Here is a 27659-nt window from a genome sequence, read left to right as displayed (position 1 = left end):
TATTTTTGCAGCTCTAGCTGGGAAGCCTGGGGCAGAAATGAAATTAAAATTCCCGCGTCTTTCCTAGCATAGTGAAAGAGATGGGGGAGGATGTAGGACACAGGCCAGTCCAATGAAACCTGTCATCCCAGCTATGTAGGAAGCCATGCAGGAGAATCCTCTGCAGGCTGCTGGGTAAAACACTAAACCTTTCCTGGAAAACGAAAAAGGGCTTGGGGTGTCGCTGAAGGGGTAAACACTGGGGAGCTCAATTCCAGCCTCAGTACCTGGGAGGGGCGGGGTGGGACTCTAGCACGCAGGACTTCCAGGAAGGGATGAGCATTTCCTGGGCAAGGGTTTTAACAAGCCGAGAATGAACAAAGCTGGTCTCAGCCGCGGCAGGCTTGTGTGATGGTTCCGAAGGCATTAAGTTCTACAACTCTAGGACCGCCACGCGAGTGGACTGGCCCTCGACTTTGGGCAAACCGTGCAGGCTTTCCTTCCCATTCCCTCCACCCCCAGGCTTAGGCGCGCCCGCCAAAGCTGGGGGGGGGGGGGGCTGAGGGGCGGGGCCTGAGGGGCGGGGCCGCCTCCGCTGCACTGCGCCTGCGCTGCGCCTGAATTCCACGGGGCTGACTTTACTTCACCGGAACTCTAGCTTCTGCTTCCGGGTCGGAGCTATGGCGGTGGCAAATTCAAGCCCCGTCAACCCCGTCGTGTTCTTTGATGTTAGCATTGGTGGTCAGGTGAGCGACAGGCGGATACTCAGACCTGTCCCGAATGGAGACTGCACCGTGGGGCAGTAATGCGGAGCTCACCCACCCAGGGAGAAGGGATTCGGGAGGCCAGAAAACAGAATTGCACCGGAGTCTGTGGACTTGGCTGGGTGCGGGAGGGGAAGGGAGGGAGCGGGCATCCTCCCACCCCACCGCCGCCCCGCCGCCACCGGCCTTCCTGAGGTTAAGCCTGGCCGGGAAGGCGCGGGTGGCGCGGGAGAGTCCAAGGCCCGGAGAGGCCCGGCCCATCCCCAGCGCGGTGAGCCCTACCTGGCGGGGAACTGAACCGTCTGTGTCTGGTTTCCTGCAGGAGGTTGGACGCATGAAGATTGAGCTGTTTGCAGACGTTGTGCCTAAGACGGCCGAGAACTTTAGGTAAGGAGATGCTCCCGCCGTGCCATATTGCCTCTGCCGTTGTTTCATAGCTCCCATGTGGATTTATGTTATTATGTAATCTGTATACCTGCGTGTTTGCCGTCTAGCTGACCTGTTTGTGGGTTTGTTGGCCCTAGTGTCTAGAACAGCCCTCCCCTCCTGAGATTAGAGGGGCACACAGCTGTGATGTCATGGTAACTGAACTGTTCACTTTTGTTGTTTTCTTTTAGGCAGTTCTGCACTGGAGAATTCAGGTCAGTCTCACATGTTTTCTGCCTAGTGCAGTGGGGTGTCCTGGGGCTGCAGTAAGGGTATTGGGGTGCCATAGGCAGACCTTGAGGGATAAAAGAGAATACCCAAGGATCAGCCGTTAATTCACTTACCTTCTTTTGTGTCGCTCTTCCGGCCAGGCCATCTTTAGGAGAGACTCCCTTTGGCTCCAGTATGTTGTGAACTGAAAAGATTTAATTAATCTGTCATCATTCTAAGTCTCTTTCTTTTTGTTTATAGAAAAGATGGGGTTCCAATAGGATACAAAGGGAGCACTTTCCATAGGTAAGACATGAAACACCATTCTGAGGGCTTTCAGAAATAGAATCATCCTTTGGTATCTATAGGGGATTGGCTCCAGGATCCCCCAAAATACTAAAATTTGTGGATATTTAGATGTTTGTTTAAAATGGTATATTTACTCTTTTATTTTAGAGCCTTTGCCTGGCATGTGTGAGACCTTGCCTTTGATCCCTAGCACTGAAGGAAAATTCTTGCATCCTACACACATCCTTTTGTATCCATTTTTGGTCCAGTTGTGGGGCCTGAACTCTGGGCCTGAGCACTGTCCCTCAGCTCTTCAGCTCAAGGCTAGCACTCTACTACTTGAGCCACAGCGCCACTTCCGGCTTTTTTCTTTTTGCTTATGTGGTGCTGAGGAATCGAATTCAGGGCCTCAGGCATGCAAGGCAAGCACTCTGCCACTGAGCCACCTTCCCAGCCCCCAGTATCAATTTTTTGTGTGTGTGCTAGTCTTGAGGCTTGAACTCTGGGCCTGGGTATTGTCCCTGAGCTTTTGCACTCAAGATAGTGCTCTACCACTGGCGCCACCATGATCCTCAGATCTCGGCCTCCTGAGTAGCTAGGATTATAAGCACGAGCCACCAGTGCCTGGCTTTCTTCTGTATAATTTAAATCATCACTAAATTACTTATAATACCTAATTCAATGTTAGTGCTTTGTAAGTACTTGTAATATATTGTGGGGAAAAGTTTACCTGTTTGTACAGATTATAATATTTTCTGAATATTTTTGATGTTCAGTTAGTTGGTTCAAGAGCGTATAAGATAGGGAGGATATACTGTTCTTCCTTGGAGAATGAGGCCATTTAAAAGAAAATAAAACCAGCGGCTAATTCTGAATTGTCATGTGAATGCAAATTTTTTTATTTTTTATTTTTTTGCCAGTCCTGGGGCTTGAACTCAGGCCCTGGGCACTGTCCCTGAGCTTCTTTTGCTCAAGGCTAGCACTCTACCACTTGAGCCACTGTGCCACTTCCAGCTTTTTCTTGTTATGTGGTACTGAGGAATTGAACCCAGGACTTCATGCATGCTAGGCAAGCACTCTACCACTAAGCCACATTTCCAACCCCAGATTTTTTTTTTTAAAGAATACAATAGTCTGCATTATATCCTGCTGGTTGATATTAACTCTAAGATGCCCTAACTTATATTTAAATGCTGATTTTATGGTTAATAATACTTTCAACCCACTTGCTTCTGGAACAAATAATAATGTTGCAAGCCAAAGAGATTAAAGACTGTTTTGAAATCATTATTAACTTACTATTTCAGTGATGAAGTCAGTGTTTTTCTAACCATAGAAATTCTTGGGATCTTTTGCTGTCTGTTTCAGGGTCATAAAGGATTTCATGATTCAGGGTGGAGATTTTGTTAATGTAAGTATTTACTTGTGTAAGTATTCCTTTGTTATTAAAAAAAACTATAGATTTAGGTGTTGATACTATTTCTGTTGCTGCTGCTATTTTTACTATGGGGACCCAGTCCTGAGACTTAAGATCAGTAGTATGAGCAAGAGATAAGATGTTCTGAGGATTGCTGTCTATTACTGACTGTACCATTGCATAACAGACATCTGTACTTAAATTGAATCATTAACTTCCATGTTCCAAACTTCAAACTTTTGTGGCCAGAATCTAAACTTTTCTACCTAACCTCTCAAGGAATCTCCTATTGACATTTTGGTTTATAGTTACCAGTCTTATCTGAGAGAGACAGAGAGCATGAGAGAGAGGGGTGTGTGTGTGTGTGTGTGTGTGTGTGTGTGTGTGTGTGTGTGTGTGTGTGTGTGTGTGTGTGTGTGTGTGTGTGTGTGTGTGTGTGTGTGTGTGTGTGTGTGTGTGTGTGTGTGTGTGTGTGTGTGTGTGTTTCAAAGTTAACACCATACTAACATCATAACATAATATGAGGCTATTTGGGGTTCTCCAGAGAACTAACCAACAGAGTAAATAGGTTGTGTGTGTGTGTGTGTGTGTGTGTGTGTGTGTGTGTGTGTGTGTGTACATATGCATGTGTGTATGTGTATATGTACATGTAACCATAAGGAGGTTTATTAGTTGATATATACAATCTCAGAGCCTGAAAACTTCCATGATGGATATCTGCAAGCTAGAGAGCTAAAGCATCCAGGAGCCTCAGAACTGGGAGCTGAAAGTGTAGCCCCCCAGTATGGGGCTGAAGGCCTGGAAACCCTTGGAAGGTTGCTAAATACAAATCTCAAAATCTGCCTTGGTAGCTTACCCTGTAATCCTAGCTATTCTGGAGGCTAATATCTGAGGAAACCACCTGAGCAGGAAAGTCTGTGAGACTCATCTCCAATAAACTACTCAGAAAAAGCCAGAAATGGGTCTGGGAATGTGGCTTAGTGGTAGAGTGCTTGCCTAGCATGCATGAAGCCCTGGGTTCAATTCCTCAGTACCACATAAACAGAAAGAGCTGGAAGTGGCACTGTAGCTCTAGTAGTAGAGTGGTAGCCTTGAACTAAAGAAGCTCAGAGACAATGTCTAGGCCCTGAGTTCAAGCCCCAGGACTGGGAAAAATAAAAATAAAAAAGCCAGAAGTGATGCTGTGGCCCAAGTGGTAGAGTGCTGGCCTTGAGCAAATTAAGCTCAGAGACAGTGACCAGGTATTGAGTACAAGCCCCCCAGGATATACACACACACACACTACAAGCCCCCCAGGATACACACACGCGCGCGAGGCAGCAGCAGGATGCAGGGATCCCACTTAGGAAGGATTAGTGAAGTGGGGAGGAGAGTGTTTTCCTTTTCTTCTGCTTTTTCTGTTCTATGTATCTAGGCCCCCAGTTGATTGGATAATGCTTACCTAATGTTCACTCTCACTTCCATATCCTACCTGTCAACCTCTAGAAACACCCTCACAGACATGCCCAGAAGTAATGCTTTGCCAATTGTCTAGACATTCCTTAATATAGTCACCCTAAATCAGACATTATACATATTATAGTTTAATATTTTGTTTGGAGTAATTGCCTGTACTTTGTCTTGTCATTATGTTTTTAAAAACATGCTTTCTAGTAGCTACCTTATGTTATAATTGGAATGTATAATTTATTCGAACAGTCCATTATATTAACTATAATATATAGTTATCTATATAATATATAGATTGCTTTCTATTGCTGGCTCTGAATAATTAATTTCCCTGCTCTGGCTTCTGGATGGCAATAGATAGTGTGATGATAGAGGATGGCATAGGCTCATTGGAATATTGAAATTGTCCCAAATGAGACAGCTGGAAATGAACTTCTTTTTTCTTTCTCTTCTGTGTTTATGTATGGGAGTTAATGTTATATTAGCATATTTGATTGTTTATACAGTGCAGATTGAGTATGTCTTTAACTGAAGTACTTGAGATAAAACATTTCACTTTTGGAGTATTTGCACAGTCTTTACCAATTGAACATTCCTAATCCAAAATGGAAATTTCTTTTTTTTCCTTGTCAGTCATGGGGCTGGAACTCAGGGCCCGAGCACTGTCCTTGAGCTCTTTCACTCAAAGCTAGCACTGTACCACTTTGAGCCACTGAGCTACTTCCAGTTTTCTGGTGGTTAATTTGGAGATAAGAATCTCACAGGCTTTCCTGCTGGGGCTGGCTTTGGGCCATGAGCCTCAGATCTCAGCCTCTTGAGTAGCTATGATTATAGCTGTGAGCCAAAATGGAAAGATTTTGTATTTTAAAACTTTTTGAGTACCAATATGACACTCAAAAAAAGCTTTAGATTTTGAAGTATTTGGATCTGGGATTTACAGATTAGGCATGTTCAACAGTACTACATCTACATTGTTTGCCAAATGTTTTTCATAGTATCAGATTGAATATTCCTGACAACTATAGATTGGATAACTTCATCCTTACAAGATAAAAAACTAGTGGTTCTTCTTATCTACTTTTTCTTCGTTGCTCTGAATATATCTGTGCTACATTTTCTTCCTGTCTTTTAGTCTATCTTGCAGAAAATAGGCACCTCCAACTTCTAGTTTTATGATACAACTTGAGTGACAGCATCTATATTCCATTTCTAGATTCCTAAGATTGATTCTAGCTGTCCCAGTATGAGTTAGGGGGTTTTGTTGGTGATGATGGTGGGATTTTATTGTTGTTGTTGTTGTCTTTTGAGCTAATGTTTGAATTCAGGGTCTCATAGTTGTTAGATAGGTGCTTGTTATTTTTGAAATAAGAGTCCTACTTCCTGTCCAGGTGCTCATGTAGGCTGCAGTCTGCCTATTTTAGGCTTTCATCATTGCTGGTATGAGAGATGTGCATCATCCTATCCATCTTCCCTCTGTAGTGATGGAGGGAATTTTTCTGATAGGGCTAGCCAAGAACCAACTTTAGTATTTATTATGTTATTGCAGGTCTAAGAGTTGTCTTTGGGAATGACTAGGTTATATATGCAATAATGTATTATTGTTCTCCACTTTGCCTGTGACTGATCTTTCTAGAGGTGCAGCTGTTACTCTCTTTTATCCAACTGGTAAGATGCCCTGGACAGTGTGGGCTTGCATAGGTCTATGGGGTGGGTATTATTTTTGTCTTCTGTTTTCAGAAATGATGAAATGATGAAACCCATGGCCCCAGGCATGTTAGGCAAGCACTCTACCACTGAGACACTTCCCATGGGCTGGGATGTGATAACTAAGGTGACCAATAAGACTAAGACACTAGGCTATGGATGCAGTGTTTTTCCTCTAGTTTCCAGGGTAAACAAAACTCAAGGCCACTAACACTTCCTTTCTGTCTGCTCAGGGAGATGGTACAGGAGTTGCCAGTATTTACCGGGGGCCATTTGCAGATGAAAATTTTAAACTTAGACATTCTGCTCCAGGCCTACTTTCTATGGTAAGTGAGCTGTAATCAAGATTTGGGGTTAGATTAATAGCCAACTGCCTTCTAGCCCCTTGTTGAAGCCCATTCCTTTTCTGTTGAATGGGAGCAAATGCTTTTCTCCTCTTAGCTCTGGCCTTATGTCTTCCACTCCCACCTTCTTAACCTGTTACATTGTTGGCAGGGTCTGCTAGCAGGCTGGGGAAATCAAGTGATTTTTGATATGTGTTTGTTACCTTTATTTGTGCTGGAACATGTGGCTGGGCATGCCCACTTATGCTTTCAAGATTTGGTGTTCACCTGCTCATTCTCCAGCTTAGCCTGAGTCACTCATACCAGCCTGTTACCCACACTGCTTGTTGACACCTCTCCTGCTCTTACTCAATTGGTTTTGCTCACCACACCTATTCCCGTGTCCTGGAGCCCTTATTCCCACTCCTTGCCTCTCTGCCTCCCACCCCTACTACCAATTTCTCTTGATCAGTGCCCTAATTCTCACTCCCCCAGTCCCAAGATGTATATGCACATTCTCTTGCTGCTCTGTTCACCCATGCTTTACTCATCTCCTCAGGTATTTATGGTAAAGCATAAGGCTATACACATGATCCCTGCCACTCTGACAATATCTACAAAGGGAAGAACTTACACACAATGACTAGTCCAGTGTGATGTAATCTGTGCCACCAATGTATCTTAATACATTAGGTGAAGGCATCTAAGTGTACCTAAAAAGATCATGACCCAGAGGAATAAGGAACATTGCTGCTAAGGGGTAGGAGAAACCTACCCAGATAAGAGGAAAGCAAGTTCTTTTTTTTTTTTTTTTTTTTTGTCAGTCGTGAGGCTTGAACTCTGGGCCCAAGTGCTGTCCCTCAGCTCTTCAGCTCAAGGCGAGCGCTCTACCACTTGAGCTACAGTGCCACTTCCGGTTTTCTGGTGGTTTATTGGAGATAAGAGTCTCACTGACTTTCCTACCCGGGGTTGGCTTTGAACCCCAATCTTCAGATCTCAGCCTCCTGAGTAGCTAGGATTACAGGCGTGAGCCACCAGCGCCCAGCTAGCAAGTTCTTAAAGAAACTTTGTGCCAGGTGACGTAGGAAGAAAGAGCATTACAGGTCCAACATATAGATTCTACATGGTTTTGTGACCATGTCATAGCAGGTAGTTTATTCAAGGAATTCAAAAGTAATGAGAATATAGGCTGCAACAAGGACAAATGGGCCTAGCTCCTAAAGTGCCAGAAAAAGTATGAAGTAGGCCTTCTTTCATAGGTTTTGGAAGCCTTATTCTACTTTTTCTGAGCAGAGTTGATCAGTGTTACGTTTTTGGATAAAAACCTTGGCTGTGGCATGAGTACTGCTGGGGATGGAAAGACCAAGGGAAGGAAGCCATTTAGGAGGCTACCCTAATAAACTGGGTGAGACTAGTATAGCACACAGTTTGCGAACCCTCTTTTAGGAAAGTCACCTGGGCAAGAACAAATGTGCAGAAGTAGCTTAGGTATGCTCTTCAACTTTTTGTTTATGAGGATTAGAACCCTTCTTTGTGCATGCCCTGTGCATGTGTTGGGAAGCTCTTCTCTGCCCACTTTAGGCCAGCCCTAGCTAAGTTGTACTGTCACATACATAGCCTAGTTGTGAGTTTTTGTTTTGTGTTTTTTTTTTTTTTTTTTTTTGGTCAGTTGTGGGGCTTGAACTCTGGGCTTGGGCGCTGTCCCTGCACTCTTCAGCTCAAGGCGAGCGCTCTACTGCTTAGCCACAGTACCACTTCCAGTTTTCTGGTGGTTGATTGGAGGTAAGAGTCTCACAGACTTTGCTGCACAGGCTGGCTTTGAACCATGATCCTCAGATCTCAGCTTCCTGAGTAACTAGGATTATAGGCGTGAGCTACCAGCTCCCAGCTTTACATGTGATATTCTTGAATACATATATACACACCAAAAATAGCCGCACTTTACTCCCTTCATCTTAAAAAACCAATAGCTTTGTCTTACATGGGAGTTTTGAAAATATATTATAAAATTCCTTGTTTTAGAGATCACCCCTAGACATGGCTTTAATGTGCTTGTATATTTCATATACATTTCTTTCCTTCACAGTTGAAATCTAAAACTAATTTTTCTTTCTTTCTCTTTATTTTTCTTATTATTTTTATTTTTTTCCCTCTCTCCCTTTCTTTCTCTCCCTCCCTCCCTCCTTCCTTGTCTGTCTGTCTGTCTGTCTGTCTGTCTGTCTTGGGGCTTGAACTAAAGGCCTGGGCACCGTTCCTGAGCTTTTTGCTCAAGGCTAGCACTCTACCACTAAAGCCACAGCACTACTTCCAGCTTTTTCTGTTTATGTGGTACTGTGGAATTGAACCCAGGGTTTCATGCATGCTAGGCAAGCGCTCTACCACTAAGCCACATTCCCAGCCCAGTAGCCTATTCGCAAGCGCTCTACCACTAAGCCACATTCCCAGCCCAGTAGCCTATTCTTTTATAACCCATTATTAAATATAATAATGTAAAAATAATTTCAAGGAAAGAATAGGAAAAGATGTAACTAAAGAGTCTCAGATTCTCAGTTTAAACTTTTTACTGGAATGTTTGGCAATAAAAGATTTGGGACAATAGCTATAAAAAAGAATACTCACACACCAGACATAAATTGCAGGTAGTCTTTTTTTTTTTCCTAGCTTAGCACTAGCATAGCAACTTCCTGCTCCTTGTTACTATTTTTATAATACAGTACAAAGCCATTTAGACACAACAGTTTATTGCATAAGCAACAGGTCTTTTCCTTGCTAATTTGTAACTACAATCCAGTTGTAACTAGTTTGCAACTTACTACACCAAGTAATATCACATAAACAATCAGTCTATTATAAAAACTCACACTGTAGGAGATTTACACATTTGTTAAAGGGTAGAGCTTGTGTGTTCTTTCCTTTCTATCCTTGTGTCCTAAATTAGGCCCTGACTCACAATAAGTTGTTGAATAGAAGCATGGAGATGACAAGACTACAGGCTTTTGGGGGAATCTTGCTCTTCAGATAATATGGCCAGGAAAACTTACTGCAAGTATGTTTGATTTCTGTCAGGCAAACAGTGGTCCCAGTACAAATGGCTGTCAGTTCTTCATCACCTGCTCTAAATGTGATTGGCTGGATGGGAAGCATGTGGTGTTTGGTAAGTCCTACTCCTTTCTTATTTTCCAGGCCCCATTGTCCCCAGCCCCTAGGTTGGGGTTCCCAAAAGCTCTAGTCTCCACACTGATAGAACTGCTCTTAGCAGTTGTAGGGAAGATGGAAGTGGTCAGAAGGAAGAGAAGATGTATGGTTAGAAACCTAGCAGGAAGGACAAGGGATTATCTGATGTAGTTTGTAACCACTTGGGCAATATGCTTTCTAGGAGGAAACTCAAATGCTAGGACAAAAGTAATGCCAGAGGCAGCATTGGTGCAGCAAAACTTTGGACTTTCTCAGACCTGAGCTTCAGCCCTTAATTACACTGCTTATTGTCTGTGACCTTTCACTTCATTTCACCTTACTGAATCTTAAAGCCCTGAAGTTAGTAAGAGGATCTAATGTAATGATAGGTAAAAATGGGCATTGGGAGCTACAAAGTGCTGTATATGTGAGAATAAAGTCTAGCTCATATTCTTCCTACAGGAAAAATCATTGATGGACTTCTAGTGATGAGAAAGATTGAAGTAAGTCATGCTTGGGTATCTTCTTTCTCAGCCTTTGTAGCCTGGTACAGTCTGCTTTGATCAGGCAGTTAGAGAAGAATGAATGGACTCACTACTGTCCCTGCCTCGGTATACATACCTTCTTAGGAAGCAGAGGAGAGGACACATATCTTTTTTAAGTTTTCTTGGCCCCATAAGTTAACCTCCCCTGAGGTTTAGCCTCTGAAGACACCATAACCTACTTGGTATTGCAGTCAAAATCCTTCATGACCTGTTCCCTTCTTGCCTCTCTATGGCTCCTTCTGCTGTAAGTGCCTCTTCTATTCCAATCATATCAGGCTAACAGGTCTTCCCTAAATATACCATACATATCCCTCCATGCTTGCTATTCTTTCCTGTCCTGAGCCTTTGCTTGGGCTGTTCTTGGGGAAGGCTTTCTTTTCTCCTGGTGACATCCTATTCGTCTAAAATGTTTCCTTCTCTGTGAATTCTTCTCCTAACCTCTTTAAGAATCATTTTAGTTATTCTACTTGCCCCTTGTATACCTCTCTCTTAACTTACGCATCACAAGGTTGATATTTTCTCAGTGTATTACATGTTCTCCTTGGTGTATTGTTTGCTTTACCTGCCAGCTAGGACATGTACTTGCTGAATCTTGGGTCCTTAATGTAGAGGCATCACAAAGATTCAGTGAGAGTGTAAGCAAGCATCTGAGTATGTGAATCTTCCCTGTGCTTGCTTGCCTTGTGTGTATGTCTGTGTGTGTATTTACTTGTGTTTGTGCACTTATAAGAATTGAACCCAGGGACTTGCACACACTAGGCAAATGCTGTACTACTGTATTTTCTTTTCTAGAATGTTCCCACAGGCCCCAACAATAAGCCCAAGTTGCCTGTGGTAATCTCACAGTGTGGGGAGATGTAGTCCTGATGAAGACTGATTCAGGTAAGTGTGCCTTCTTCCTACTGGTTAGCAGAGTGCATCCTGGTCTACTGGAAAGAACTTTAGACTTGAAGATGCCGGTTGAACCCATTTTCTCTGTATGTGAACTTAAAGAAGTCCCTCCCTTCTCTGAACCTGTTTTCATTCTCTCAAGATGAAAATACTTATTTCTTAGGGTCATTTTAACGATTAAAATGGGAAGAGTTACTTTTCTATTACTTTTCAGTGTACAGAGTATCAACATGAAAACCACGTAGATAGTTTCTAACAGCACTGTTAAATTAAAGTTCTGTTCAGCACTACTACTAGAAGGACCTGGCTTCAGCCCTGGGAGACTCTGGACAACCAGAAGACACATCTGTCCTAAAGGTTCTCAGAACTGACACTGCAGCTGGAAAGGTGGCTCAGTGGTAGATTGCTTGCCTTGCATGCATGAGGCCCTGAATTCGATTTCTCAGCACCACATAAGCAGAAAAAGCCGGAAGTGGCGCTATGGCTCAAATGGTAGAGCACTAGCCTTGAGCTGAAGAGCTGAGGAACAGTGCCCAGGCCCAAGGCCCAAAGTTCCGGTCCCATGACTGGCAAAAAAAGAAGAACTGACACTGCAGTTCCAAGCCCTGACTTTTTTTTTTTTTTTTTAAGGTATTTTATTAAAATACATGAGGGGCTGGGAAGGTGGCTCAGTGGTAGAGTGCTTGCCTTGCATGCATGAGGCCCTGGGTTTGATTCCTCAGTACCACATAAGCAGAAAAAGCCAGAAGTGGCACTGTGGCTCAAGTGGTAGAGTGCTAGCCTTGAGCTGAAGAGCTGAGGGACAGTGCCCAGGCCCAGAATTCAGGCCCTATGACCAAATAAAATAAATAAATAAAGTACATGAATTTTATAGGGGGAGTTTCATTGTGACATTTCCATACATACTTACAATGTATGCATCCAGATCTACTTCACCTCTCTTCATCTAACACCTTCCCCTCTTCTTCAAGCAATCTCAATAGATTCCATTGTTCTGTGTTCACATGTGCAATATGAAGTATCCATTTCCACCCTCTCTCAGCTTAGCTCCTTCCCACTGGTACCTACTTCCCACATAGCCTGTTTTACTTTCCTGTCATTGTTTTTCAGCATATATTAATTGTACAAAGAGGTTTTGCCATGTAACTACATGAACATTTATTTTAATTTAATCAGATTAACTTTTTTATTGTGATTATGATTTTATTTAATTTCAACAACTTTCTGAATATTGAATTGTCATTCTTTTCCCAAAATAGTACTCTAGTACTCTTTTGTATTTTTATTTATTTATTTTTTGTCAGTCGTGGGGCTTGAACTCTAGGCTTGGGCACTGTCCCTGCGTTCTTCAGCTCAAAATGAGCGCTCTACCGCTTGAGCCACAGCACCATTTCTTTTTTTATTTTTTTGACTGTTACCATTAGGTACAAAGGAGTTGTGCAAAGCAGTTTCCACTTAACAAAGCAGTTTATGAATACAATATAGCTTGATCAATGTCACTCCTTTCTCACCCATCCCCCCCCCACCTCTTCCCTCAATCTTCTTAATTTTTTTAGGATATGCATTGGATTTGGATCTTTGTCTGCATTTCCCCCCTCTTCTCCTCGTCAGTAAACTGTTATTTTTCTTGCCTGAATCTTATTTATTTATATTTTTTATTGTGAAAATACCATACAGAGGGGTTACAATTACATGGGCAAGGTAACGAGTGTATTTTCAGATAAACTTTTATTACTCTCTTTCCTGGTATCCCCACATACCCTATTGTTCAACAGCTTTCAGTGAGTTTCCTTCTTGCATAGATATAATGTATTTTGATAGTAATTGTTTTCTACCATCTTCTACCTCCTCCTTTCCCTTTATAGGTTATATTACATATAAAGTCTAAATTCCACAAATGAGCGAAAAGATACAATAGTTGCAGGTCCTGACTTTAATTTGACAGACTCCTACGTTCACATTTTACATTGCTAAACCTGCACAGACTTTCTTCCTATCTATAATTTGCCATTGCCTGCTTTGTGCTAGACAGCATGTTAGCAAAAAATTGAAAGGTGTGGCTACCTTTCAGGAGCTCAGGAAATAAAACATACTATCTTGAGTAACATTGCTCAGTTTTGAGAGAGTAAAAAAGAGAATTGATCACTTGCACATAAATGAACGTATGTGAGGGATGGTGTTTTGTGTTTCTTTTTGATTGTCTTAAAGCTATAGAAAAGTTAGAAAAATACTGCATTAAACACCCATTTTTTAAAATTTTATTTTATTTTGTAGGTCATGGGCCTGAACTCTGGGCCTGGGTGCTGTCCCTGAGCACTCTACCACTTGAGCCACAGTGCCACTTCTGGTTTTTTTCTGCTTGTGGTGCTGAGGAATCGAACCAAGGGCCTCATGCATTCAAGGCAAGCACTCTACCACTGAGCCACCTTCCCAGCCCTTAAATGCCCATTTATTTGTATAATATTTTTGTTCATTTTATCTTAGTTTGTTTTTGCTTTCCTTTCTTCCCTCCTTTTCCATTTCTTCACCCTCTCATTCTTTATGGTCCTCTTCCTTTACTCCCTTCCCTCCTTCCTTTTCCTCCTATCATCCATTCTTTCCCTTCTTTCCTTTCTCATTTTAAAAGTACATACTTTTTTTGGGGGTGAGTCTGGTTGTGAGGCCTGAACTCTGGGCCTGGGCGCTGTCCCTCAGCTCTTCAGCTCAAGGCTAGCGCTCTACCACTTGAGCCACAGAGCCACTTCCGGCTTTTTTCTTATGTGATACTGAGGAATCAAACCCAGGGCCTCGAGCATGCAAGGCAAGTGCTCTACCACTGAGCCACCTTCCCAGGCCCATAAAATTACATACTTCTTGACATTTCATGCCTAAAAACTTAGGAATCCTTTTTTTTTTTTTTTTTTGTCGGTCATGGGGCTTGAACTCTGAGCTTAGGCACTGTCCCTGTGCTCTTCAGCTCAAGGCAAGCACTCTACTGCTTGAGCCAACAGTGCAACTTCTGGTTTTCTAGTGCTTTATTGGAGATAAGAGTCTCACAGAGTTTCCTGCCTGGGCTGGCTTAGAACTGATATCCTCAGATCTCAGCCTCCTGAGTAGCTAGGATTATAGGCGTGAGCCTCCTGCGCCTGGCAGGAATTCTTAAATATAAATGCCTCCTAGGGGCGGGGAAGGTGGCTCAGTGGTAGAGCGCTTGCCTTGCATACATGAGGCCCTGGGTTCGATTCCTCAGCACCACGTAAGCAAAAAGAAAAAAGCCAGAAGTGGCGCTGTGGCTCAAGTGGTAGAGCGCTAGCCTTGAGCTGAAGAGCTAAGGGACAGCGTCCAGGCCCAGAGTTCAGGCCCCATGACTGGACCCAAAAATAAATAAATAAATAAATAAATGCCTCCTATATAACCACAATAATATTATGTAATTGTAAGATAAAGTAATATACTAGGTTTAATTAGGTAGCCAATGCACTATTAGGTACTCCTATCATCCATTCTTTCCCTTCTTTCCTTTCTCATTTTAAAATTACATACTTCTTGACATTTCATGCCTAAAAACTTATTCAGACCTAAAAAGAAGTGCATGGTGGAGGTGCTGGCCAAAAAGGGGAGACCCACCCCCAGGCCAGAGCTTATCTAGGCCAGGGACAGGAAGAGGTGTGTCCAGGTGGGGGAAAGGTGTGGCCACATTCAATCTGGATATGACCTCAGGGCCTGGGACCCTCCTATGGTCAGATGGGAGGAGTGACCAGAGGTGGCCCATGATGTGACCTAGCAGGAGGGGTGGGTAACTGCTTCCAGGTGTGCCAGCTACCTACATAACACAGATACTGGGTGGAAACTTAGCCAAGAGGTCTGCACAGGGCCTGCCTGGCCCAGGGCAGACCTTACATGTAATGCATCTCAAACTTTCCAGTTGCCCCCAAAGTAATGTTTGGGTTTTCGTTGTTGTTATGTTTTGTTTTGTTGCTGTATTGGAAATTGAATTCATGGTCTCTTGCTTACAAGACAAGCACTGTACCATTTGAGCCACGCATTCCAGCCCTTCCCATTAACTTTTTTTGTTTTTGTTTTTGTTTTTGCCAGCCCTGGAGCTTGAACTCAGGACCTCGTCACTGTTCCTGAGCTTCTTTTTGCTCTAGGCTAGCACGCTATGACTTGAGCCACAGCACCACTTCTGGCTTTTTCTGTGTACATGGTACTGAGGAATTGAACCCAGGGTTTCATGCCTGCTAGGCGAGCCCTCTACCACTGAGCCACCTTCTCAGCCCCCCTTCCCATTAACTTTTATAGCTTAAAGGATAAGATCCTAGACAAGCACGTTGGAGTTCTCAGGTATTTGGGAACCTGAAGTATGAGGATCACTTGCTCCGAAGTTAAGAACAGCCTAGACAACAATGAAATCCCTTTCCATAAATAAATAAATAAATAAATAAATAAATAAATAAATAAGCAAAGTTCCCTTATTTCTTTTGGTTGTTTATTTTTAATTACACAGTATCAAATGGTTAGCCATTCCTAAACCCCTTCCCTGTCCAAAGGCCACTTTCTTACCACTTTAGTGTATGTTCATCTGGTCCTTTTCTTTTTCCATCTAAGTTTTTGCAAAGATTTTTTTTCCCTATGTAAATTTGTTATTATGTGTGGAAAACTTTTCCTTCTTAGTTCATGTGAAAAGTACTTCAAATTAAAAATAAAATATTAAATATTCTGTAAGACATTTGTACAATACTAACTTACCTTAATGATTTGAATAATTACATTTTTGTTTTATATGTTATAACTGTGTTCTCCAGGATGTATTTTAGAAAAAGTTTGGCATTATGTTGTTTAAATTCAAGAGTAGGCTGTTAGGGGCTGGAAAGGTGGCTCAGTGGTAGAGCGCTTGCTTTGCATGCTTGAGGCCCTGGGTTCGATTCCTCAGCACCACATAAGAAAAAAGCCGGAAGTGGCACTGTGGCTCAAGTGGTAGAGTGCTAGCCTTGAGCTGAAGAGCTGAGGGACAGCACCCAGGCCCAGAGTTCCGGCCCCATGACTGGACCCAAAAAAAAAAAAAAAAAAAAAGAGTAGGCTGTTAAAATTTATCTATTTGGAGCCGGGTGCTGGTGACTCACGCCTGTAATCCTAGCTACTCAGGAGGCTGAGATCTGAGGATCACGGTTCAAAGCCAGCCCAGGCAGGAGAGACCTTGAGACTCCTATCTCCCATAAACCACCAGAAAACCGGAAGTGGCGCTGTAGCTCAAGTGGTAGAGCACTCGCCTTGAGCTGAAGAGCTGAGGGACAGCGCCCAGGCCCAGAGTTCAAGCCCCACGACCGACAAAAAAAAAAAAAATTATCTATTTGGGGGCTGGGAAGGTGGCTCAGTGGTAGAGCACTTGCCTTGCATGCTCGAGGCCCTGGGTTCGATTCCTCAGCACCACATAAGTAAAAAGCCGGAAGTGGCGCTGTGGCTCAAGTGGTAGAGCGCTAGCCTTGAGCTGAAGAGCTGAGGGACAGCGCCTAGGCCCAGAGTTCAGGCCCCACGACCGGACCCAAAAATAAAAAAAAATAAAAATAAAAATAAACTTGTGATCATGCCATAGCTTCCCAGGCACTGGGACTATAGCTGTGTGCTACTATACTCAGTTCTTATTTTATTTTTTTCAGTCCTGGGCTTGAACTCAGGGCCTGGGCACTGGCCCTGAGCTTCTTTTGCTCAAGGCTAGCACTCTACCACTTGAGCTACAGCACCACTTTTGGGGATTTTTCTGTTTTGTGGTACTAAGGAATTGAACCCAGGGCTTCATGCATTCTGGGCAAGCATTCTACTACTAAACCACATTCTAAGCCCCTCTAATTTTTTAAAATATCTTTAAGTATTTGTACAAAGGAGTTATCATTTCACAAATCAGTGGCTGTTCTAAAGTTTGATAAGGTTAAATATCATTTCCTTAATGGCTTTTCTCCTTTGTCTTGAATTTCATTACCTCAGATCCTAATGTCTTCTCTATTCTTTTGTAATTGCTACAGTTTATTATCTAGAATTTTTCTGTGTAGTATAAGCAACCATTTTAATTACTATACATACCTCATATGTAAAATGTTTTGTGTTCAGAGCATCTGGCACCTAGCAGTAAATTTCACTATCTTGTTTAAGAAGTTTACACAAGGGGCTGGGAAGGTGGCTCAGTGGTAGAGCGCTTGCCTTGCATGCCTGAGGCCCTGGGTTCGATTCCTCAGCACCACATAAGCAAAAAGAAGAAAGCCGGAAGTGGTGCTGTGGCTCAAGTGGTAGAGTGCTAGCCTTGAGCTGAAGAGCTGAGGGACAGCACCCAGGACCAGAGTTCAGGCCCCACGACCGGACCCAAAAAAAAAAAGAAGTTTACACAAGTGAACTGCAGAATGGCAAGTATTTGGGGTTGAGACCTGGAATGAACAAATGCTGAGAAAAGAATGCACACGTGTGCTGGGAGTAATACAAACCTTTCTTTTATCCAGACCTAGTAGATAACCTGATTCTTCCTTTCTGCCAACAATCAGGGCTCCTTGGACTTAAACCTGCCCTTTCTTATCAATAGCTGATGTCCATTTCTTACTCTTTTACTCATTTCCTTGCTTTGACTAAAGTTGAGGCTTACAGGTCCTTTTCCTTCTGTAGATTGATCACTAGATGGATGTGGTGACACAATTTATAATCCTAGCACTTGGGAGTCTGAAGCAGAAAGATGGGCAGTTTGGAGTCAACCTGGACTATATAGTGAGTTCATGCCAGTCTGGGCTGCATAGTGAGACCCAGAAGAATAAAGTTTAGAAATTCTTTACTTTCACACCACTTTTCTGTGTTATCCTGGGGTCTTACTAACCTTAACCTGCCATAGTTCTTCCTCCATTATTGCAAAAGTACCAACTTTTTAACAAGTTTTCCTGGAGATTTATGTTTACGTTAAAGTATGAGAAATATTATCCAATTTAATTTAACATCTATTATAACTGTCTACCATTATTCTGCCCCAAACAAACCTGAGGAATATGACACATCGATGTAAAATTAGAGATACGTAGCTGGGAAGAAAAGGGACAGGATGATGAGCCTCCCACCCTGCCCCACACAAACCTGGGTAGAGGCTGGAATTTCTCATTCCTAACCAGCCCGCAGTAAAATTGATGTAGATGATGAATGGCAAGGCTCTGTCTAGAGAAAAAAAAAATTGTCTTTCCATTGAGAACATAACATTTTCGAAAAAAGAGTCAAACATAGGAAAAGACATCTTGATGGGCCAGCAAGAATCCACTGTATTGATATCAAGGTATTACCTTATCATGCAGCTGAGGTCCTGGGCTCTATCTCTGAGAAAATGGTATGAGGAAACTAGATAGGAGACTGGAGACAAGTGAGGTCAGCTGGACCTCCCTATGTAATATTTCTTCCACAACTTCTTTGAGTTTTGCTGTCTGAGGTTCTGACCTTGAATTTTTCTATACAGCTCTAGTTGTAGGAACCTTAGTTTCATCTTAATGGGTCTGTTGTAGTCAGAACTGGATTCTTACTGCTTACATGAACTTAAGGACCAATAAAAAAAAAAGAACTGGCTCTAAAATCTTAAGCCGCTGGGCTGGGAAGGTGGCTCAGTGGTAGAGCGCTTGCCTTGCATGCCTGAGGCCCTGAGTTCAATTCCTCAGCACCACATAAGCAAAAAGAAAAAAGCCGGTAGTGGTGCTGTGGCTCAAGTGGTAGAGCGCTAGCCTTGAGCTGAAGAGCTGAGGGACAGCGCCCAGGCCCAGAGTTCAGGCCCACAACCGGACCCAAAAAAAAAATAAAAAAATAAAATCTTAAGCCACTCTGCTAGTCACCCTTCCTGTGACTTCCAGGTCTGGTACCAGTACCAAGTAGCAGTGCTTTCCTCAGTTCCTTGTAGTCCAAATTTCCCTACAAGTAAGCCATTTGGGGCACATGATCAACTTAATGTCTGGGTGCTTCCCATACTTATCAAAGATAAATGGGAAACACTACAATGATTATCTTTTAATATTTACATCTTAGGAAAAAAATCCGTAGTTAGTATATAATTTTGCTTACAAGGAGGCAATATTGGAATTCTTTTTTTTTTTTTTTTTGGTCTGAGACCAGGCCTCAAACTCAGTATCTGATGCTTTCACTCATTGGCTGATACTGTACCACATGCCTCCATCTCTGACAGTATTAGAATTCAAATAGTGATTAGATATCATTACAGTTCTGAAGGTGCTGTTTGAGTTAAATCTAGGACCTCATTTTAGAATTCCTGGAGCTGTGATATATACTATAGGGGAAGATTGTGAAAGATGTGTTAGTGGTAGCACTAGTTAATTAAAGTGGGCCCCATAGCATATGAGGCTACAGATTTGAGAAGCCCTTCAAAGAGTGTAACCTCTTGGGGAAATTGACCAATACAGTATAGTACTGGATTGGAGGTTTGTAGAACAAGGGAAAGGAGATGTGAGAGTGTGGGTCTGCCTGTAGTGGTTTGGAAAGACAGCTACACAAGAGTACAAGAAAGAAGAAAACTTGTCAGGAAGGTCTGGGAGAGTATTTCAGGCACAGGGAACTACATATACAAAGGCATAAAAATAGGAAATATAAGCAGAATTTATATAATTTAATATGAGGAGAAAAGAAAAGCAAACAAGATGAGGCAGAAGGGAGGCCAGGGCCAGTTCCAAAAGCCAGCAGCACCATGCTGAGCAGCTCATACTATTCTGAGGGGAGGAACTGGACGCGAAGCAATAAATCACTCAATCCCTGGAGAGTCTTTTGTGCTCCTGAGATTCTCAGAGGTGGTCCTGAATCTCCAAAAAGAACTGGGCCAATAGGATTCATTGAAAAAAATTGTGGATGAAAATACTACAGTTGAACTTCCTTTTTCAGAAGATGATTCTGGCTATAATGTGAAAGTTGGGCTGGAGACCAGTCCTAGTCACTGCGTAGTTCAGGCAAAAGAAGAGGTTCTGTATGAAAATAGGAGGCTGTCCTCGACACCTGTGAGATTTGGCAGCTCCTACTTGCATATCTGTTGCATGACACTATTCCCTGCTCTGAAAGCTAGCAGCTCTGCCAGCTGAAAAGGATGGAGTGGGGAAAGGATGGAGCGGGAGAATATCTGGCCTCATTCCAGTAGAATCTAGTACAAAAGCAAAGCTGCTACATTGTAATCAGGTATTGAACATATGCACTCTTCCACTGAATATTGTTCAGCCTTACAAGAAAAAGTAGAAGATCTGTCTTCTTAGCAAGATTTCCAAGGTAAACTGAGTGGATCAAGATGTAGTACATTGTGTAAACTTGACACAATTTATATTTTCTAACTTTCAGAAATTTCTTCAGCAATAAATAGCAGACCACTAATAGAAACTTCTATGGAGTAGAGATAGTAACAGACTTTCTTTTTAGTTTGTATAGTCCTATTTATGTTTGAATTTCCTAACTGAGCAAGCATCTTAGAAGAGAAATACATATCATATATATGTAGGTGGTTTTATTTGTTCTTACTCATAAGAGACAGGGTCTCTTATGTCTCAAGGCTGGCCTCAGTTTCACTAGGTAGCATAAGCTTGTGATCTTCCTACCTTAGCCTTCCAAGTGCTGGCATTCCAGGGTTGTGCCAGTTTATATACATACTTTTAACTATAGTTCATGTATATAACTATATATGTAGTTTTAACTAAACTTGAGCCGGGCGCTGGTGGCTCACGCCTGTAATCCTAGCTACTCAGGAGGCTGAGATCTGAGGATCGCGGTTCAAAGCCAGCCCAGGCAGGAGAGACTGTGAGACTCCTATCTCCAATAAACCACCAGAAAACCGGAAGTGGCGCTGTAGCTCAAGTGGTAGAGCACTCGCCTTGAGCTGAAGAGCTGAGGGACAGCGCCCAGGCCCAGAGTTCAAGCCCCATAACCGACAAAAAAAAAAAAAGAAAAAGGAGGAGGAGGAGGAGGAGGAAGAAGCAGCAGCAGCATTATTATCATCCTCATCATAGTGGTCTGGTTTCTTGTTGCTCTCTGCAGTATGATGCCAGGACTCACTGTCTCTCAGAGGAAGGTGTGGGCACATTGGGGGGTGGCCCAAGGAGGGGGACAAGAGTACCTTGAGTCGGTTCACCCACTTTTTTAAAGTACAACTGCAACTATAACCAGAGAGTGTGAACTTTCCTGTTGTATTCCTTGTATGAAAACCTGTTCTGGAGCTCCACAGAGCCTTGATGCAAAGGACACAGGCTTTGGAGATAGCCAGGCAGACCAGGAAACCCCACTTCTGTCTAACTCTGTAGCCTTAGTTAAGCTACTAAACCTCTTGTGACTCTAGTTTGCTCCTTAGCATAGAGATAATATATACTGCAGAATTGGGAAGGGTAAATAATAAATGAAGCCATATACTTGGCAAAGTTTATTTCTCCTTGGTTCTTTTGTTAATACACATCTCCACTTAGCTCTAGGGAACCAAAGGTCTGACCTATGCTGACAGTGAAGCTGGTGCTGCTCTTTGGGAAAAAAAGAATCAGGAGTATAAAAGAGAGCTGGGGAATGGCCCTTCATGGTTCCCTTGGGCTGCTTAATTCCTACTCCCTTACTGACCTCCCCATTTCTGCCATTGTAGGTCTTCCCTAGCCCTGGATGATTTTCTGGCTCTTGGTTTTGCTTCACCACCTGCCACCACTTCATTAGATAAAGAGACCATGGAAGTGCACAGACTGGAACCAAGATTATCTGTTTAAATTTTCAATTGTAAATAAAGGATTTTTTTTTAATATGTTGTGGGTTTGTGTGTGTTTATTAGCATATTTAAGTTGTACAAAAGAGGTTTGATTGTAACATTTCCATACATGAATACAATGTATCCCCCATTAACATATCATTCTTTCCCATCCTACTTCTCAAAATAATTTCAAACTGGAATGAGGGAAAGGGGGATGTTGTCCAAAAAGAAAAGTACTCATTACCTTACTTATTGTTTAACTGCAACCCCTCTGTACATCACCTTTATAACAATAAAAAATAAAAATTAAGCTGGTCGCCAGTGGCTCACGCCTACAATCCTACCTACTCAGGAGGCTGAGATCTAAGGATCACACTTCAGAGCCAGCCTGGGCAGGAAAGTCTGTGAGATTCTTTATCTCCTATAAACCACTCAGAAAACTGGAAGTGGAGCTGTGGCAGAGCGCTAGCCTTGACTTGAAGAGCTAAGGGACAGCACCTAGGCCCACAGTGCAAGCCCTACAACGTACCAAAAATTTTTTTTTTAAATCTGGGCACTGGGAGCTCACACCTGCAATCCTTGCTTCTCAGGAGGCTGAGGTCTGAGGATCCCAGTTCAAAGTCAGTCCAGGCAGGAAAGTCCATGAGACTTATCTCTAACCACCAGAAAACCGTAAGTGGAGCTGTGGTTCACAGTGGTAGAACAATAGCCTTGAGCAGGTTTCATTATTCTACTTGTATGTGGTGTGTGTTTACACATGATTGTAATGATTGTCCTGTCTCTTCACTCCTCAGCTTCAGCTAGGAAGACTGGCTCTCCTAGGAGGCTAGTACAGGCCAGAGTCAAGAGCTTGCTATTGATAGTTGATGCCTCTGAGTTACAGTCTTAGCATTCCCCTCTTAGATTCAAGCTGATTGGAAACCAGCCAATGCCCCAGGGCTTTAGAGCACTATTTATTCCAAGGGTGCACTAGGTTCAATTTAATCAGTTTGGAGCCTGTGGGAAAAGTGCCACTAACTTGGGGTATTTGGGTATGGGAGACCATCTGATAGAATGTGTCTTGATCATGATGAAATGGGAATCATTTAATCAAATCTTAAACGGGGGTAGGAGGGGGGGAAGGAGAAGATCTTTTTAAATGTCTTAGTGAGGCCCCTTCAGAGTCCTAGCTTCCTCACCTGTAAAAATTAGGATGTTGGGCTGGGAAGGTGGCTCAGTGGTAGAGTGTTTGCCTTACATGCATGAGGTCCTGGGTTCTATTCCTCAGTACCACCTAAGTAGAAAAGGCCAGAAATGGCACTATGGCTCAAGTGGTAAAGTACTAACTAGCCTTGAGCTGGAGAGCTGAGGGACAGCACCTAGGCCCAGAGTTCAGGCCCCATGACCAACAACAAAAAATTAGGATGTTATTCCTACCAACCACACAGTATTGAAAGGGTCAAATAAGAGAATAAAGGTCACTTAAGTAGTAATGTGCCTTACAGCATGTTAGAATCCCACTGTGCAATGCTAAAAAGGGAAAGAAGAAAGTAAGTTCCCCAATTGTCCTCTAATGAGGCATTTTCTGTGTCTCTCATTCCTACTTTATTTCTGTCTTAACGTCAGAGACACCATAATTACAGCAACAGAAGTAACAGGTGAGCTATGAGCCCCTTCAGTGTACTGGGGATACAGGAGGTAGCAAGCCTTTTAAGTACAGATGTGTGTGTGTGTGTGTGTGTGTGTGTGTGTGTGTGTGTGTGTGTGTGTGTGTGTGTGTGTGTGTGTGTGTGTGTGTGTGTGTGTGTGTTTCTACCTAGCTAAGCAGAGTTTATGAAACCCAATGGACACATTACAGGAGGAGATATGGTGAAATTGTAAAGAGATGGGAAGGAGGGTAAGCAGCTGTGATTGTGAGCTGACAGTCTTGTGATGTGTTATGCAGCTGAATTCATTTATATCTGATACCTACATTCCAGCCAGTCTTGCAGTAGAGCTACAAGAATAAGGCCCAGGAGACAGCAGTTTCAGCTCAAGGTGATGAGCATTATAATGGGTGCCTTTTAGGTGCAGAAAATGGAGTGTGGTGGGCTTTTTTTGTTGTTTCTAACTACTATGTCCCCAGCACCTGGAAAAGTAAGCATCTAACACCTAGTACTGTGAATGATGGTGGTATGTACATGATGTGGAATAAAGACATCGGGTAAGAGGAAAAGATCAAAAAGCCTTTTTGTAAGATAAGTATGATTGAGATTTGAGTGAGGAAGAGGCAACTGTTCTAGGCCAGAGTGTAGGAGATGGACAGGGTAAAGTTACTTAGTGGAAGAGATTCTTGGGATGAATCCTCTTGCCCAAAGGCAGCAACTGAACTGTGTGTAATGTGGTCATAGATAGGTGGGTAAGGTGAGCTTCCAAGAAGGCAGGGACTAGCAGAACTTTGAGAGCTCCCACTTAGAGATTAATTTCAACATAAACTTGCTTCTGTGGTTCAGTTAGCCATCTCTACAGTGGCTCTCAGGTGGTGGCTACAAAGAAACAAGTTTCTTGTTTAACAGTTAATCTTCCTGGCAATTTCATTCAGCATGAAAAAAGCTGAAGTATCTAGATTAGTAAATTACATACTTTTTCTAAGTAACTTTTTTTTTTTTTTTTTTTTTTTTTTTATTTTTTTTATTTTTTTTTTTTTTTATTTTTATGTCTCAGGGGAGAGCGCGAACGCAGTCCCCCACTACCACAAATTATGCAGTCGAGTTTCCCACATTTGGGGAAATACTTACCTGGCAGGGGAGATACCATGATCACGAAGGTGGTTTTCCCAGGGCGAGGCTTATCCATTGCACTCCGGATGTGCTGACCCCTGCGATTTCCCCAAATCTAAGTAACTTTTTAAAGACAAATGTTACAGAATTGGTGTTGCTATTTCAGAAGCCACACCTTCCAAGTAGTTACTGTTCGCTTGTACTTAGGAGTGTTCTGGATCTTTTCTAAATGTCTTTGTAACAACTTGGGGTTGGGGAGGGTTCTCTATAGGGCATGCTTTTGAAGCATCTTTACTGTTCCAAGAATAACTTCAAAAGGATGTTAAGATAATTTTTTTTTTTTTTGGGTCCGGTCGTGGGGCCTGAACTCTGGGCCTGGGCGCTGTCCCTCAGCTCTTCAGCTCAAGGCTAGCACTCTACCACTTGAGCTACAGCACCACTTCCGGCTTTTTTCTTATGTGGTGCTGAGGAATCGAACCCAGGGCCTCGAGCATGCAAGGCAAGTGCTCTACCACTGAGCCACCTTCCCAGCTGCTGTTAAGATAATCTTAACATTAAAAAGTTATCTGGGGGACTGGACGTGGGTATTGGTGGTTCATGCCTGTAATCCTAGTTACTCAGGAGGCTGAGATCTGAGGATCAAGCTTCAGAGCTAGCCAGGGCAGGAAAGTCTGTGAGACTCTACTCTCCAATAAACCACCAGAAACCTGGAAGTGATGCTCTGGCTCAGGTAGTACAGCACTAGCCTTGACCTGAAGAGCTGAGGGACAGAGCCCAGACCCAGAGTTCAAGCCCATGACCAACGAAAAAAAAAGTTTTTTTTAAATAGGTAAATAGCAGCACTGGAATCTACCTGCTTTTCTATATATATAAAACCACTATAAGCTTTTTCACAGGGATTACTAGCATACCTTCCCAAATAACCTTTCTGCACTGTCATTTAACACATGCATTGAAATATTACATGTTACACACTATATGTTCAAGGAACGAGGAAGGTTTAGAGGCCTGAAAATGAGAGGGACTCATAAACTAGTGATAGACCTAAAAAATTTAGCAACAAAGGAGAATGGAAAGGAAATGTTACAGAGAATAGTATGTAACAGTCCAAAGGGAGCAATGGGTGAGGGGGAGGAGAGGTCTCCTGGAAAAGTGGACAAGGAATGTGGAAGAAGAGTGGGGAGCGGCTTCCAGAAAGTCATAAAAGGACCTCAGGATCAAGGAAGTTAGGTATGTCCTAAGAGTAATGGTGGTTCCTGGCAGATATAAATCTAATGTTTAAAACAACACTGGCTGTTGTGGGGAATATTAGATTGAGAAAGAAGTAAGAGACAGGAGAGTCCAGCAGTGTTTTAAGCCAAGGATCAAGAAATTGCAGCTGGCTATGCAGATCTTCCTGCTTTTCCATGGTTCATATGCCCAGAGGATAAGAATGGATTTTAAGTGTTAAGGAGTTAAAAAGAAAACTTTATGATATATAAAAAGTACATGAAATTCCTATTTCAGTGTCCATAGTAACTTTTCTTTTTAACAAAGATACACTGTATTCAGGCTTTAAATAGTTGGTGATGCACCAGGCCAGTGGCTCAAGCCTGTAATCCTAGCTACTCAGGAGGCTGAGATCTGAGGATCGAGGTCCAAAGCCAGCCCAGGCAGGAAAGTCTAAAAGACTCTGATCTCCAATAAACCATTAGAAAACTGGAAGTGGCGCTGTGGCTCAAGTGGTAGAGCACTCGCCTTGAGCTGAAGAGCTGAGGGACAGCGCCCAAGCCCAGGTTCGAACCCCATGACCGACAAAAAAAAAAAAAAAGTTGGTGATGATCTAGAACATTGCAAAAGAATGAGACTGGACTGCATTCAGACTTTTCAGGACAGAATAGGCTGTGCTCATGCCTGTAAATCCTAGCTACTCAGGAGGCTGAGCTCTGAGCATCACAGGTCAAAGCCAGCCAGCGCAGGAAAGTCCATGAGATTCTTATCTTCAATTAACCACACACACACACACACACACACACACACACACACACACACACACACACACACACACACACACACACACACACACACACACACACACACGAGAAAGAAAGAAAGAAAAAAAGGAAAAAGCCCAAAAGTGGAGTTACAGCTCAAATGGTAAAGCTGGTAGTCTTGAGCATAAAAGCTCAGGGACCGGGTTGGAGGTGTGGCTGTTGGTAGAGTGCTAGCCAGGTGTGGCTGTTGGTAGAGTGCTAGGCAATGAGTAAAAGTGCCTCAGGCACAGAGTTCAAGTTCCAGTCTCAGACCTAAAATAAAAAGTAGCTCAGGGACAGCATCCCAGCCCTGAGTTCAAGCCCCGGGACTGCACTACAGAAAAAAAAAAAAAAAGGAATGCAAAGCCTTGGTGAAATGACAGGACCAAGAACAGATACACTAGCCACTTAACTGATTTCTCTTTTCATTCCTTCCCTCTCCACAATCCATTCTCCACACAGCAGCCATTTTTTTTTAAAGAAAAATGTCACTCCTTACCTACAATACTAAAATCAGCCTCCTTAATGGTAGTCTCGAAAGTTTCAAATTAAAAGCTCGTAGTTGACCTGCCCATCTTTTATAACCCAATGTTTCCTTCCACTGTTACCAACAACTTATTTGCATTTCCCAAGGCCCTGTCTCTTTTTGGTTCTAGAAAGGAGAAACAAACCTCTCTTTGCCTGAAAAATCAACACTCCTCTTTCTCCCTGCTTCCACTCCCAAAACGCTTTGTGCTTATGCAGATATGGAGCGTTGAGTGGTTTAATTCCTGCCATCAGAAGGCAGTAACTGAGTCGCAAACTATTCCATCCTCAATCAATAGTAAATGCCTAATAATGAATGGAGGTAGGTGGAGGACTTGAGTCACATCAGGTGGCAGGCTCAATTTTGCCGTGTCTAAGACGGATTAGCCATCCTTACCTCACATTGCTGATGAAGAGATAGACAAAAAAACTACCTTGCCCAATAAAACGTGAATTGAAACCAAATCTGATTTGTGGCCAATACAAAACGAGGTGAATGCTTAAGGCAGACACGGCCC

General features: G+C 42.8%; 1 protein-coding gene and 1 non-coding gene across 7 annotated transcripts; both read left to right on the top strand.

Annotated features, from left to right (window-relative positions):
• Nucleotides 1-621: 621 nt before the first annotated feature.
• Ppih (peptidylprolyl isomerase H) lies at nucleotides 622-21920 on the top strand. Of its 6 annotated transcripts, none has more exons than XM_070017151.1 (10): nucleotides 622-725; nucleotides 1066-1130; nucleotides 1361-1384; nucleotides 1641-1685; nucleotides 3036-3078; nucleotides 6471-6563; nucleotides 9627-9714; nucleotides 10197-10237; nucleotides 11072-11161; nucleotides 21768-21920. In XM_070017151.1, the coding sequence occupies exons 1-9, from the start codon at nucleotides 660-662 to the stop codon at nucleotides 11138-11140; spliced, it is 534 nt and encodes a 177-aa protein (XP_069873252.1). In that variant the 5' UTR covers nucleotides 622-659; the 3' UTR covers nucleotides 11141-11161; nucleotides 21768-21920. The 6 variants fall into 6 exon arrangements, with proteins under 6 accessions (XP_069873252.1, XP_069873256.1, XP_069873255.1 ...); XM_070017155.1 differs by lacking the exon at nucleotides 21768-21920 and adding an exon at nucleotides 15452-15783; XM_070017154.1 differs by lacking the exon at nucleotides 21768-21920 and adding an exon at nucleotides 13445-13829.
• Nucleotides 21921-24614: 2694 nt separating this feature from the next.
• LOC138823680 (U1 spliceosomal RNA) lies at nucleotides 24615-24782 on the top strand. Its single transcript, XR_011370866.1, has one exon. It is a non-coding gene; the product is annotated as a U1 spliceosomal RNA (small nuclear RNA).
• The last annotated feature ends 2877 nt before the right edge of the window (nucleotides 24783-27659 follow it).

This window comes from Dipodomys merriami, unplaced genomic scaffold (assembly GCF_024711535.1).
Source record: "Dipodomys merriami isolate MVZ:Mamm:240054 unplaced genomic scaffold, mDipMer1.0.p SCAF_121, whole genome shotgun sequence".
Taxonomy (NCBI): Eukaryota; Metazoa; Chordata; class Mammalia; order Rodentia; family Heteromyidae; genus Dipodomys; species Dipodomys merriami.
The sequence above is the reverse complement of the archived record's forward strand: the minus strand, read 5'-3'. Positions and strand labels throughout refer to the sequence as shown.